The 14,668-nt window shown below is 45.7% G+C and overlaps 1 protein-coding gene across 3 annotated transcripts in view; it reads left to right on the top strand.

The window, feature by feature from the left end:
- Window positions 1–14,668, top strand: part of col4a5 (collagen, type IV, alpha 5 (Alport syndrome)) — a 289,160-nt gene that overhangs the window by 131,454 nt on the left and 143,038 nt on the right. For all 3 annotated transcript variants that reach the window (XM_068047230.1, XM_068047229.1, XM_068047228.1), the window contains 3 exons: window positions 3,753–3,812; window positions 9,118–9,207; window positions 10,354–10,398. In XM_068047230.1, the coding sequence (XP_067903331.1) occupies window positions 3,753–3,812; window positions 9,118–9,207; window positions 10,354–10,398 (195 nt within the window). The remainder of the gene's footprint in view (window positions 1–3,752; window positions 3,813–9,117; window positions 9,208–10,353; window positions 10,399–14,668) is intronic.

A 14,668-nucleotide genomic window follows, 5' to 3' on the forward strand; every position in this document is an offset into this window, starting at 1 on the left:
GAGGAGTCCAGACACTGCATGACACTGGGTCTCCATGTCTTGGGGTAGAATTGAAAGGGCCCAGAAAGGTGATAATGTGGCAGGTTAGAAAAAGTTCTCTTTGCCTAAAATGACTGTAAATAACAGTTATTTGGCATGTTACGCTTTGAAGCCAGGGTGGTTGTCAGGGTTACCTGGTTTCTGATGGTCAGTGCTGTAATATTGTACTTCCAGGATGCAGCCACTAGGTGGTGCAAGTGGCACAGATAAGCGAGTGTCAAATCTGCATTGTATTAACAGGAATGGGTTTGTGCGGCATTGCGTAACATAACTAATCTGTCGTTTTGTCACGGTGCTTAAATGTTGAATAGGTTTGACCAAAACCAGCATTCTGGAGCACTGGGTTAATTTGCTAACCTTTCATCTCTGGGCCTGCCTTTGAATCCAGCCCAGGTTGCCCAGATGAACATCACCTCTATCTCTGCCGGCTGTGAGCGTCCTCAGTAAAGCTTTGCCATGTCAGCTGAGCTGCTTGTGGCAGTAGATGCACAGTGCTGAACGACGCTATTTCTTGTTAGCTTAGTGCTGGTGAGGATGGCAATGGAGAAGTGCTCCGGGTACAGTGTGGAATGCTCTGAGGTTGGGGATGGGCCACAATGTTGTTGAGGGGGAGCATGGAGAAAGCTTTCAGGCATATTTTCAAAGGGCCACGGGGTCGGGACCCAGTATGGGCGCCATTTGAAAATTGTAGTCCTCGTGGTCGTCTCAGGGTCTCGACACCTCCAGGATAGTTTCAAATTTTTAAAGTGCTGGTGGGGGTTAGGGTGGGAAGGGAATGGGGAATCCACATGCTGCCAATTAACGGCCCTTTAAGTTCCTTCAGGAGCTTGTTAAGGTGCCAGGGCATTCGGGAAGGCAATTTTTAAACTTTATTTCAGCGATCCCGCCCAGTCTGGTACATAAGTGCACAGCTGTTGGGATCACCACAGAGCCAAAAAAAACGTTTGTGTCTATGTGTATTGAAATGAAATTTGAGGGGCCAACTAGCCTGGGCCCAGCGCTGTACCTCCACTTGGCATCCACGGCCTCTTTGGGCGGCCGTCTTTATCAAACTGGCCCTTTCCTGAGCTGCATGCTCTCTTCGGCAAGGCAGCAGCGGCCCCCAACATGGCTGTCACCTGCATTTGCCGCTGGTGCCAGGTAAGCAGCTTCCACCTCCTGCGGGCACTCGGGGCCTCTAATTGTCCACCGAGCTCACCTCCTGCCCGATCAGGGCATTAGGGTTCAAAGATCGCATCGCAAGAGCGGCGCAGCTGAAGCACGTGGTCGGGACCCTGAATTCATCACGGTGTCGAGTTCCCAACCCCACTTTGAAAATCTAGCCCTCCATCTCCTATTAACTGGTGGGATATCTGACATGGGATTACTTCATATGAAAGGGATGAGAGAAGGCTGTAAGGCTTCTCTTTGCTCCCTCGGTTCAGCTTTGTGCATCAGCACCACCCCCCCCCCCCCCCCACAACCACTCAGAATGCTATGTTTTGGATGAAGTAAAAACTTGACTTCGTAAAACTATCAGTCAAGTTCCAGAAGCTTGATCCTCATTCAAGTTACCAAATATTCCCTTCCCCAGCCCTCACTGTAATCAACACAAAATGATTAACAGAGTCAACACAAAGGGAAATCTTGTTTGACAAATCTATTGAGTTTTTTGGAGGTGTCATGAGCAGGGTAGATAAGAGCAATAAGTGGATGTAGTTTATTTGAATTTTCGGAAGGCATTCAATAACACAAGATTTGTTACACAGGATTAGGGCTCATGGGCTTAGGGGTAATATATTAACATGAATCACAAGAGCAGAAAGACAGCAGCACAGTCAACTTGCAGTCGTATTGACTCATCACTGTGCTTAGTCCAGTTACCAGCCAATTTTTAAATATAATTTGCTGCTTTGTAAGTTCCGAGATTTAAAAAAAAAATACAATTTCTCTTAATTCTACGCAGGCCCAAACTTTGAGTTTTTACAGACAGCAGCTGATTCCTCAGGCACCAAGTTAGTGCAGTGCCTACACCTTCCACTAGATGGCACTATTACTGCATTAATAGGAACAGAGGCAAAAACAAGAAATGCTGGATTCACTCAGCAGGTCTGGCAGCATCTGTGGAAAGAGAAGCAGAGTTAACGTTTCGGGTCAGTGACCCTTCTTCGGAACTGACAAATATTAGAAAAGTCACAGATTATAAACAAGTGAGGTGGGGGTTGGGCAAGAGATAACAAAGGAGAAGGTGCAGATTGGACCAGGCCACATAGCTGACCAAAAGGTCACGGAGCAAAGGCAAACAATATGTTAATGGTGTGTTGAAAGACAAAGCATTAGTACAGATTAGGTGTGAATATACTGAATATTGAACAGCAGCAAGTGCAAACCTGAAGAAAAACAACCTGAAAAAAACAGTGGGTAAGCAAACTGAACAAACTAAGATGAAATGAAATAAATGCAAAAAAAGATTGTAAAAAATGTAAAAAGGAATGTAAAAAAAAAGGAAGAAAAAATAACTAAAAATGACTAAAAATGAAAGTAAAGTGGGGGGCTGTCATGCTCTGAAATTATTGAACTCAATGTTCAGTCCGGCAGGCTGTAGTGTGCCTAATCGGTAGATGAGATGCTGTTCCTCGAGCTTGCGTTGATGTTCACTGGAACACTGCAGCAATCCCAGGACAGAGATGTGAGCATGAGAGCAGGGGGGAGTGTTGAAATGGCAAGCAACCGGAAGCTCAGGGTCCTGCTTGTGGACTGAGCGGAGGTGTTCCGCAAAGCGGTCACCATAGGAACAGAGGGACAGGAGTCGGCCATTCAGCCCATCGAGCCTGCTGCACCATTCAATATGTTCGTGGCTGATCATCCACTTCAATGCCTTTTTCCCACACTATCCTCATATCGGTTCCTACAACAGTGACTACATTTCAAATAAAAACAAGAAATGCTGGAACCACTCAGCAGGTCTGGCAGCATCTGTGGAAAGAGAAGCAGAGTTAACGTTTCGGGTCAGTGACCCTTCTTCGGAACTGGACATTTCAAAAGTGCTTCATTGGCTGTAAAACACTTTGGGACATCATGAGGTTGTGAAAGATGCTATATAAATGAAAGTCTTTCTTTCTGCTTGGTTGCTACTTCCAGTTGCTGTCCAGTGATCTTAGCTGGTGATAGTCCGTAAGCATTGAGATGGAGCAAAGACTGACACAGTCCTGGCTGTGTTGCGCTCTTCGAGTGACCTGCCAACTCTAACTACCCAGGCTCATCAATGAAGAACAGCCATTTGGGGACCTGAGAGCTGTCAGCACATATGACTTGCAATGAACCACCAGCTGTGTGAGAGGAGAGAGTATTAGGGGTGGGATACAAACTAATGTCCAGGATTGTTTCAGGCACTCTGTTATTCTGTCAAACTATTTTTGCATCCTGATATTTGTTGTCTGAACATCTACTTACAACAGAATCTCTGGCAGTCAGTGTATGTTCTAAGTCAGAAAATTTCAACATTAACAATAAGGAAACCATGAGCCGATGCCCACAATAAACTGACCGATATTTGCACAGAAACCTAACTAGCAAACAAGTGAAGGTTTTTGATTTGTTGAACAGGAGTTAATTAACCGGTTGAATCAATTATATGATAATCATTCCACAGGTAAACACAGTTGATGGAAGTGAGAAGCCAGCCTTTTGAATACTTAATGGTCATTAACTGCCCCGTTATTTATTTTTTGCAGGCTTGTCATGGGTGTTCAACAGGAGTGAGTTGCGACTGTAGTGGAGTGAAAGGTGAAAAGGTACGTTTCAAACCCCTCCCCTTTTTACCCCCATCCGAGGTCAAGAATGGGTTTGGAGGTGATTCCTCATGGGGAATCCCTGTATCACTTTTAACAATCTGACCTTGAAATTAAATTTCTTCAGAAATTCCCCCCCCCCCCGCAGGGTTAACAGCACCATAGAAGTAGCAGCCAGAGAAATCTCAAATAAACACATTAGTATCACATGGTGTGGTTTCTTCCAGACAAAAAGTTGCATTGTTGTGAATGTCACAGTGACTGTGAGTCTCACTACCTCAGGGTTGCAGCAGCCTCCCTATTGTTTCTGCTGTCTGAGGTTCTTCTGTTATCCAGCTGTCCTTCTCTTTTGTCCAGACATGTTTCCAAAGTCACTTTTGGCCTGAAGTTGTAGACAGTGGTTTTGCCCACTAGGTGGAGCATTTTCCTAGGCAGTGCTGTCAGAAATGGGACAGGACCATGGCAAGGTTACCCCGAGTGTGAATCAGAACAACCCAGGACAGTTCAGGTCTTTGAATAGCCTTCTGTTGCATACTGCAGGATGATTCAGTTTTGTTTTTGCCACATAGCAAAGCACCTATTGTATCCTTGAGATCTACTCCCTCACTAAATAGTTCCTATTTAGAATGATTTCCAGCTCCTGAAATTCAACACTGACAGCTCACCAATATTTCCGGAGTGACCATTTCTTCATGTGTGAGTCAAAACTACATGAGACAATAGGTATTCAACTGTAAGGTTGCACCCCATCCTGGATTTTAGCTGATCCGTAGCACAGATTACCAGATAGTTACTCAGGAGCAGAAATCCTGAGTTTACTTTTTTTCCCCCTAACTGTCCCCAGGACATTTGGCCAAGGTCACCCCACTACTGAGATCAGCTGCTACAGCAAAGATCAGTTGCTTCCTGGTTGTTTGACTCCATACTCGACAAGGTCTCCTGTTCTGTATACTGGTGAATGTGCCCAGCATTTTCTTCTTCTGAGGTCCCTGTTGCCACCACTTTTAAGTTCTTAATTTGTTTTAAGGTTTGCTGCCATAGTGTCTGCACCAGAAGGTGAATTACAAGAGCAGAAACACAGCAGCATAGTCAACTTGCAGACATACTGACTCATCACTGAGCCTAGTCCGGTTACCAGCCAATTTTTAAATATAATTTGCTGCTTTGTAGGTTCTTAGATTTAAAATAATATATTCAATTTCTCTTCATTCTATGCAGGCCCAAGCTTTGAGTTTGTATAGACAGCAGCAGATTCCTCAGGCACCAAGTTAATGCAGTGCCTAAATATTCCACTAGTTGGCACTCTTACAGCATTAATCTGCCTTTAAAGACTGAACCACTTGTGCATATGTCCTTCACTGAACTCTGCCCCCTTGCTGTATGTCCCTCACGGAACTCTGTCCCCCCTGCTGTATGTCCTTCACTGAACTCTGCCCCCTTGCTGTATGTCCCTCACGGAACTCTGTCCCCCCTGCTGTATGTCCCTCACTGAACTCTGCCCCCCTGCTATATGTCCCTCATTGAACTCTGTCCCCCTGCTGTATGTCCCTCACTGAACTCTGCCCCCCTGCTGTATGTCCCTCACTGAACTCTGCCCCCTGCTGTATGTCCCTCACTGAACTCTGACCCCCTGCTGTATGTCCCTCACTGAACTCTGCCCCCCTGGCCGTATGTCCCTCACTGAACTATGTCCCCCTGCTGTATGTCCCTCACTGAACTATGTCTCCTGCTGTATGTCCCTCACTGAACTCTGTCCCCTTGGCCGTATGTCCCTCACTGACATCTGTCCCCCTGGCCGTCTGTCCCTCACTGACATCTGTCCCCCTGGCCGTATGTCCCTCACTGACATCTGTCCCCTTGGCCGTCTGTCCCTCACTGACATCTGTCCCCCTGGCCGTATGTCCCTCACTGAACTCTGTCCCCCTGACCGTATGTCCCTCACTGAACTCTGTCCCCCTGGCCCTATGTCCCTCACTGAACTCTGTCCCCCTAGCCCTCACTGACATCTGTCCCCCTGGCCCTATGTCCCTCACTGACATCTGTCCCCCTGGCCCTATGTCCCTCACTGACATCTGTCCCCCTGGCCCTCTGTTCCCCTGGCCCTATGTCCCTCACTGAACTCTGTCCCCCTGGCCCTATGTCCTTCACTGAACTCTGTCCCCCTGGCCCTATGTCCCTCACTGAACTCTGTCCCCCTGGCTCTATATCTCTCACTGCCCTATGTCCCTCACTGAACTCTGTCCCCCGGCCCTATGTCCCTCACTGAACTCTGTCCCCCTGGCCGTATGTCCCGCACTGAACTCTGCCCTCCCTGGCCGTATGTCCCTCACTGAGGTCCGTCGCCCTGGCCGTGTGTCCCTTACAGAATTCTGTCCCCCTGGCTGTACTTTCTAGAACCTGCCCTGCCTAAATTGACAGTTTGGCGTTTGTGGGCAAACAGGTTACTGAGTTTGGACGATCAGCCATGATCGTATTGAATGGCGGAGCAGGCTCGAAGGGCCAAATGCCCTACTCCTGCTCCTATGTTTCTATTTGTACACAGACACCCCCAGGACCCTCTGCTCTCGCACCCTCTTTAGAATTGTGCCAGTTATTTTATATTACCTTTCCTTGTTCTTTCTACCAAAACATATCACTTCACATTTCTCAGCAGTCAATTTCATCTGCCACAAGTCTGCCCATTACAGCCTGTCTTTTCTATCCTCCAGACAGTTCACAATGCTTCTAACTTTTGCATCATCTCAATTTTGACATTGTGTCCTGCACACCCAGGTCAAGGTCATTAATATATATCAAGAAAAGCAGTGGCCCTAGTACCGATCCCTGGGGAACCCCACTATGTAACATTCTCCAGTCCGAGAAACACCCGTTCACATCTACTCTGTTTCCTGTCACTCAACCAACTTTGTATCCATGCTACCACTGTCCCTTTCATTCCATGCGCTTCAAGTTTGCTGACAAGCCTGTTATGTGGCACTTCATCAAATGCCTTTCAGAAGTCCATATACACCACATCAATGGCATTACCCTCATCAGCCCTCTCTGTTACTTCATCAAAAAAACTCAATCAAATTAGTTAAACACAATTTACCTTTAACAAATCCTTACTGGTTTTCCTCTACTAACCCATATTCGTTCAAGTGACTGTTAATTTTATCCTGAATTGTCGTTTCTAAAGACTTTGCCACCACTGAGGTTAAACTGACTGGCTGTCATTGCTGGGTTTATCCTTACACCCTTTTTGAACAAGGGTGTAACATTTGCAATTCTCCAGTCCTCTGGCACCACCCCTGTATCTGAGGATGATTGGAAAATTATGGCCAGTGACTTTGCAATTTCCACCCTCACTTCCCTCAGCATCCTCGGATGCATCTGATCCAGTCCTGGTGATTTATCAACTTTATGTAGAGCCAGCCTTTCTAATACCTCCTGTTTATCAATCTTTAGCCCATCCAGTGTCTGAACTACTTCCCTTTTCACTATGACTTGGGCAGCATCTTCTTCTTTGGTAAAGACAGATGCAAAGTATACATTTAGTATCTTAGCCATGCCCTCTGCCTCCATCCGTAGAACACCTTTTTCATCCAGGCCCCACCCTCTTTTTACTATTTATATGCCTATAGAAGACATTCTGTCCTCTCTAAATCTCTCCCTCCATATTAACTCTCCTACCCACCCTCCTGACCACTCCATTTCACATGGCCTTTCAACTGACCTAGTCTTGATCGCAGACATCTCTGACCACTTCCTTGTATCATTCACCACCACCACCCCCCCCCCCACCCTCCCCATCGCCCTACCCACCCTCTTGTGATTTCATTTCTCTCTGCATTCGCTCCTGGAAAAGAAACTCTTGTTCCAACTCACATATAACAGCATTTTAGTGCTGCAAACTGCCTAGCATTTCAACCTCCAGTCACCAGGATACTTCTGCAGGCGTCGATCTGCTCAACCGCACCTTCTTCTCCACAAGTGATGCCCTTCAGTAAGACTTTTACTGTCTCCCACCCTGGTTGCCTCTCCTGGTATAGCCCCCTTTTCGCTCCCTCAACTGCAGTGAATGCAGGCTTGAGTGTATTTGGCACGTTTTGGGTTTAGCTGTACATCTCTAGTTTGGGCTGGGTCACAGCAAGTGCTCTGCTCAGCTGAAAGTCACCACTTCTGCAGGATCAGCCTAGACAGTCAAAATTACCCTGTCTTCTTTTCTCCAGCACTAACCGTTTCCTTGAACCCTTCTCGACCCCTTCACTCTCACCTCCATCAGTCAGTTTCAGGAGCTTATGGACCATCACTATGATTGAGACCATCTGTTCAGTCAACTTGCCCACCAAGTCAAACCTCACCCCAGGCTCCCTCCCACTCCATCTCAGCCCTGAAGCCATGTCTTTTTCTAGTTTCTCCCCATCTCCCCGATGCCCTCTCTGAGCTCATCCAGTCAGTGAGAGCCACCTCCTCTTCCCTCAATCCCATTCCCACTAAACTGCTGACCACCCATCGTCCCTCCCTGGCCCCATGCTAGCTGACATTGTAAAAGCAGAATCAAGCAAGGGCAGTCCCACTGAGGTAGACAATGGTGGAAAGGTGTTGGAGAGCGACAGTCTTTTGAAGTCGCTCGAAAAGTAAATCGGGTGGAAGTGCAAATGGGTAGCTTGCTCGCTACCACTTCAGAGAACTTTATACCTCACTGTTTCTCTGAAACTTATTAGTAGAGTGATGTGGGAAATATTTGTACCTATGTATATATTCACCGCATCAATTTGCAGTCTCTTCCCCTCCCTGGTTGAGTTCTAAATCACAGTCACTGCCTTGGAGGGAGAAGACGCAACTGGCTGGTGTCATAGGTCTCTGTTGTCTCCTAGCAGCCAGGTGAAGAGTGGGTCATCCACCCACTGGGCTGCAGGCAGGGTTTTATAAAGAGAGGGGAGATTTCATCTCCTGAATATCAGGTCATGTATACAGTGCAAATTCCTTGATTCCTCCTCTTCCACAAAGACAAAGTGCACGGACTTCGAACTAGGTCAGAGCTACAACTTGGTGGTAACATTCACTCCTCCAAATGTATTGCTGCAGTCACAGCCTCCAAGAACAAGTCTCACGTGAATTATCTCAATGCTGCTGCCTTGTTGGAACATGACCACCGGGTGGCACTGCAATTGGGACTCAAATACCAGAAGAAATTCTGAATAAAATAATGTCTAGTTTTTATGTTACTGTGTAATTAGCTGTTTGTGTTTCAGATTCCATTATGAAACGGATAGCTGTGCCTGTGTTTTATCTTTATAGTGAGTTTTCTTTCTGCCTCTTCCAGGGTGTGAGAGGCCTGCCAGGTCTGGAAGGCCACATCGGTTTGCCCGGCTTCCCAGGACCGGAGGGGCCACCTGGACTGAGGGGTATAAAGGTAGGAGGAGCCAATATACTGTCGCACTTCATCTCAATAGACAATCCTGGAGGAATTGATGGAGGCAATTCCAGCCCAATTTTTTTAGACTAAGCTCAAAGTTTCAATTGGGGCCAGTTTTACAAACACACAGTTTGATTTACTTACCTCATTGTGCATTTTACACAGCGAGTTGTTCTGAACTAGAAAGCTCTCCATAAAGGGCTGGTGGAAGCAGATCCAATTGTAACTTTCAGAAGGGAATCGGACAATTGAAGGGGGTGAAAATTTACAGGGCTGTGGGGAAAGAGCAGGAGAGTGGGCCTAATTGGATAACTCAACCAAAGAGTACTACAGACACGATGGGCCGAATGGCCTCCTCCTGTGCGGTAGGATTCTATGTGGGAAATGTAAGCAAGCTTTTTTTTAGTTATCACATCACTGAAAATTTGATATTCACTGGGCAGACTTTTTAGCAAAGTAGTAAACTAACTGACGCCCCTGGGCTCTCACTCAGCACCATGTCTGCTTTCGTCAGCTGTTTATTGCATTGAAGCAAGAATTTTCTGTCTATACACTGAATTTGTTGTCTACAGATTCGTAGATTTGATTCCAATTTGATCTTTCAAATAATTTTCCCATTATTCCTGACATGAAAATCTTACCCAAGATCCTGGCCTTCCCTGATTATATTAGTTGCCACGGAAACTATTCCAGGTGCACTGAGCAGTTGCCGCAATGGCGTTGCCTCATGTTCTTCTGCTGGAAGGCGCGAGTGCGATCTCTTAAGTGTCAATGAGTACACATGAGTTTGATTTCTGATATGACCAAATGGAAACACTTTCTGAAGAGTTGTGATTTTTGTTTTTAAAATGTTTTATCTCCGGCATGCACAGTGAACTGATGTCTTGTCATTGTTTCCCATCATCTTCTGAAGGGGGTGGACTGATGTTGTTTCCGCAGGTCCTGCCAGCTCTCTGGCACCTTGCCTCAGCGGCCATTCTTCATGCGAGAGCCTGGGTGGCAAGTGTCAGCTGCCTTCTAGGCCTCAAAACCGAGCCTGATCCTGCCCTCCGCAAGCCTGCATCAGCTAAAAGCTTGAGACATGCGGTGGATTCAATCTGTGCACCAAAAAGTGTTTTAATTTTCTCTTTTTTTTTCCCTCAGGGTGATACTGGACCACCTGGGTTTCCAGGACCTAAAGGAATAAGGGTAAGTTATTGAGGCCCAGGAGAAGGTGACCTCTGAGTGATGCCAATTTAAACAAGTTGGCATCGAAATTCATCTCAGTAATGCAAAGTGGGCGGCATCTCATCGGTCAAGTTATACGTCCCACTCGATATACAGTTCCATTGTAGAGGCGCATGTCAGGTGGGGCAGGTGACATGTGCCACACCGCCTGTTGTGCCCTGACGCATTTCTACCACGTTATGTTTGCGCGAAAACGCTCTGCTGCTTACGGTAGAGGTAGGCCTTGCATCTTGACACAGTGCCTGCACCTGCTGTGTCAGAACAAGCCAGCATAAACCTTTCACATTGGAATCCTTTGCAAACCTGCGTGACGTGGAGCTCCTTGGCAGTAATCGTGCAACACGTTTGCATTAGGTCAGTGTGCATTTACTGTTCCAATTCACGGGCTTTCCATCAGTCGATGTGACAAAGATTTTGAAACAAGCGATAGGACTTGGCGATTGCCTGATGGGCTGTTGTGCTACTCGACATTATCTGTGGTTAACATCAGTTTAATACCTACCACCCAGCATGTTACACTGACATTAGACACCCTGTCCTGCTCGACGTAGATCCAGTAACAGGTCAAAAAAAATGCCCCTCAGCCACAGGGAAAACAGAACAGTAAGGCGCACGCAGGCATCTTTATGCAACTGTCAGTTGTGTTTTCTAGTGAAAAGAGACTAGAGGTGTTTCAGTGCCTGTTATTGTGGGTAGATGAAACATTGGTTTGTGCCTGTGTTCTCCCAGATTGTGTTCCTCACTCCTGCTGACCTATTAAGCAGAGGCCAAGAGTAGGTGCCTCTCTGACCTCCATGGGGACTTGAAAGAGTGCAGTTCAGTTCTGGTATGTTGGGAGAGTGTCACTGCCTCACTCTGATGGGTGAGCAATGGAAGGTCAGTGTGTGATACAGGGTCAGCTGTCTGAGGGGAGAACATTGACTTTGATATTTACAAAGCCTGTGAAATTCTGGTATGTTCTGAATGTCTGGATAAGTGCTCTGCTTTCCCACATATGGATGGTGTGTACTCTGGATCAACTCTTTTTGTAAATGGGTTGCCTTTCTCTGAGATACTCTCTTCGTGAATGTACTTTTGTATCCTTTGAGTTATCCTTTAGTGAACCATTAGTGTAATCTTGTGGTTCCTTTCTCCCTTTGTGTAATTTTGGTATGAGCTGATAGTGCCCCCTCTGTTAACTGCTGATATCAGCTGATGGTGCCCCCTCTGTGAATGTCGGGTATGAGTTGGAACTGGCCCCTTTAAGATTTCAATACACCAAACAGTAGAGGCAACTTGTTCACATTTTGAAAGCTGGGTACGTTATTTTCCGTAAGGAATGTGACTGAGTTTGTGGCTAAGCCACACTGACGGTGATACCCCCAAGGAAATGACTACAAAGTTGAGGACACATCCTTATCTGACCAGAAGAGACATTGCACTTTGTAACCAAGTGACTAAAACTTTAAACTAAATAGTGGGGGGGAGAGTTCAGTTGCATGGAAGAACAGGAAGTTAAAGGAGAAGGTAGGAGTGCAGGTTAGTGGTGAGGCTGATTGTTACCAAACTGCAAAAAGTATACTGGTTAAACCAGAAGAGAGAAATAATAAACAGGCGAATAAAGCATCAGTGCTGAGGGACAGGTTAGGGGGTATAGCCCAAATAAGAGTTCTATATACAAATGCACGGAGTGTAAGGAATAAACTAGAGGAGCTGCAGGCGCAAATTCAAATGGAAGATTATGATGTGGTGGCCATTGTGGAGACATGGCTGCAGGATGGTCGGGACTGGGAATTAAATATACCTGGTTATAAAGTTTACAGGAGGGACAGGGAAAATGGCAGAGGGGGTGGAGTAGCCTTACTTATTAGAAATAATATCATCTCATTGGTGAGGGAGGATATAATGAGGGGAAAGCATCCAGTGGAGACTTTATGGGTGGAATTGAGGAACAGAAAAGGATCTAAAACTGTAATAGGTGTAGTGTATAGACCCCCTGGTAGCAGTTCTGAGGTGTTAGATTGTATAAATGCACAAATTAGGCAAGTGTGTAACAAAGGCAGAGTAGTATTAATGGGGGATTTTAACTTACACAAAGATTGGGAGAGGCAGACTAGTACCTGTCAGAAAGGTAGTGAATTTCTGGAATGTGTCCGGGATAGTTTCCTGCAGCAATATGTCCTAGATGTAACAAGGGGACAGGCAATATTAAATTTAGTTATGAGTAAAGAGCCAAATTTAATTAGTAGCCTAACTGTGCGTGAACATTTATCAAATAATGATCACAACATGATCGAATTCAAGGTAGCGTTTGAAAGTGAAAAGCACGAATCAGCTACTAGAATTTTAGACTTGGGTAAGGCTGACTTTACCGGGATCAGTCAGAGACAGTCCACGGTAAACTGGGAAGATCTGTTAATGGGTCAAATAACTGAAGAACAGTGGAGAATATTTAAAGAAACATTTAATGAAATACAGAGCGAGTATATACCCCTGAGAGGAAAAAGCTCCACTTCGCAGAAAAAACAGCAATGGACAATTAAAGAGATTAGGGATAGCATAAAGCAAAAAGAAATGGCTTACAAAAATGCAAAACACAGCACAGATCCGGCCGAATGGGATCGATACAAAGACCAGCAAAGGGTCACAAAGCAGCTTTATAAGAGCGACTAAAAGAGATTATGAAAGAAAACTGGCAAGGGACATCAAAATCAATAAGAAGAAATTTTATAGTTACATAAAGGGAAAATGGGTGGTCAAGAGCAATGTATGCCCACTAAAAGCTGAAACTGGAGATATTGTCATTAATAATGGGGAAATGGCAGACATGTTGAACAATTACTTTGCCTCAGTATTTACAGTTGAAAAGGAGGATAACTTGCCGGAAGTCCCGAAAAAATTAATAGCCGATAGGGGACAAGGACTTAATACAATTAACGTAAGTAAAACATCAGTAACAAGGAAATTTATGGAACTAAAGAGTGAGAAATCCCCAGGACCTGACGGTTTCCATCCGAGGATGTTAAAGGAAGTAGGGGAGCACATTGTAGATGCCCTAACTATAGTCTTTCAGCGTTCCCTAGATTCAGGAGTGGTCCCTCTGGATTGGAAAGTTGCACATGTCACTTTACTTTTTAAGAAGAGTGAAAGGGGGAACCAAGGAAATTATAGACCAGTAAGCCTGACATCTGTGCTGGGGAAGTTGCTGGAGTCTAAATTCAAGGATAGGGTGACTGAACACCGAGAAAAATTTCAGTTAATCAGGGACAGCCAGCATGGATTCATGACGGGAAGGTCATGCCTCACAAATCTCATTGAAGTTTTTGAAGAGGTGACTAAGGTAGTGGACAGGGGAATATTTATATGGACTGAGGGAGGCAAGGGAAGAAATTGCTGGGGCCTTGACAGAAATCTTTGCATCCTCATTGGCTACAGGTGAGGTCCCAGAGGACTGGAGAATAGCCAATGTTGTTCCTTTGTTTAAGAAGGGTGGTAAGGATAATCCAGGAAATTATAGGCCGGTGAGCCTTACGTCAGTGGTAGGGAAACTATTAGAGAGGATTCTTCGGGACAGGATTTACTACCATTTGGAAACAAACGAACTTATTAGCGAGAGGCAGCATGGTTTTGTGAAGGGGAGGTCGTGTCTTACTAATTTGATTGAGTTTTTTGAGGAAGTGACGAAGATGATTGATGAGGGAAGGGCGGTGGATGTTGTCTATATGGACTTTAGTAAAGCCTTTGACAAGGTCCCGCACGGCAGACTGGTGCAAAAGGTGAAGTCACACGGGATCAGAGGGGAGCTGGCAAGATGGATACAGAACTGGCTCAGTCACAGAAGACAGAGGGTAACAGTGGATGGGTGTTTTTCTGAATGGAGGGATATGACTAGTGGTGTTCCACAGGGATCAGTGCTGGGACCTTTGTAGTATATATAAATGATTTGGAGGAAAATGTAGCTGGTCTGATTAGTAAGTTTGCGGACGACAAAAAGGTTGGTGGAGTTGCGGATAATGATGAGGATTATCAGAGGATGCAGCAGGATATAGATCGGTTGGAGACTTGGGCGGAGACATGGCAGATGGAGTTTAATCCGGACAAATGTGAGGTAATGCATTTTGGAAGGTCTAATGCAGGTGGGAGGTATACAGTAAATGGCAGAACCCTTAGGAGTATTGACAGGCAGAGAGATCTGGGCGTACAGGTCCACAGGTCACTGAAAGTGGCAACGCAGGTGGATAAGGTAGTCAAG

This window comes from Heterodontus francisci, chromosome 15 (genome assembly GCF_036365525.1).
Source record: "Heterodontus francisci isolate sHetFra1 chromosome 15, sHetFra1.hap1, whole genome shotgun sequence".
Lineage (NCBI taxonomy): Eukaryota > Metazoa > Chordata > Chondrichthyes > Heterodontiformes > Heterodontidae > Heterodontus > Heterodontus francisci.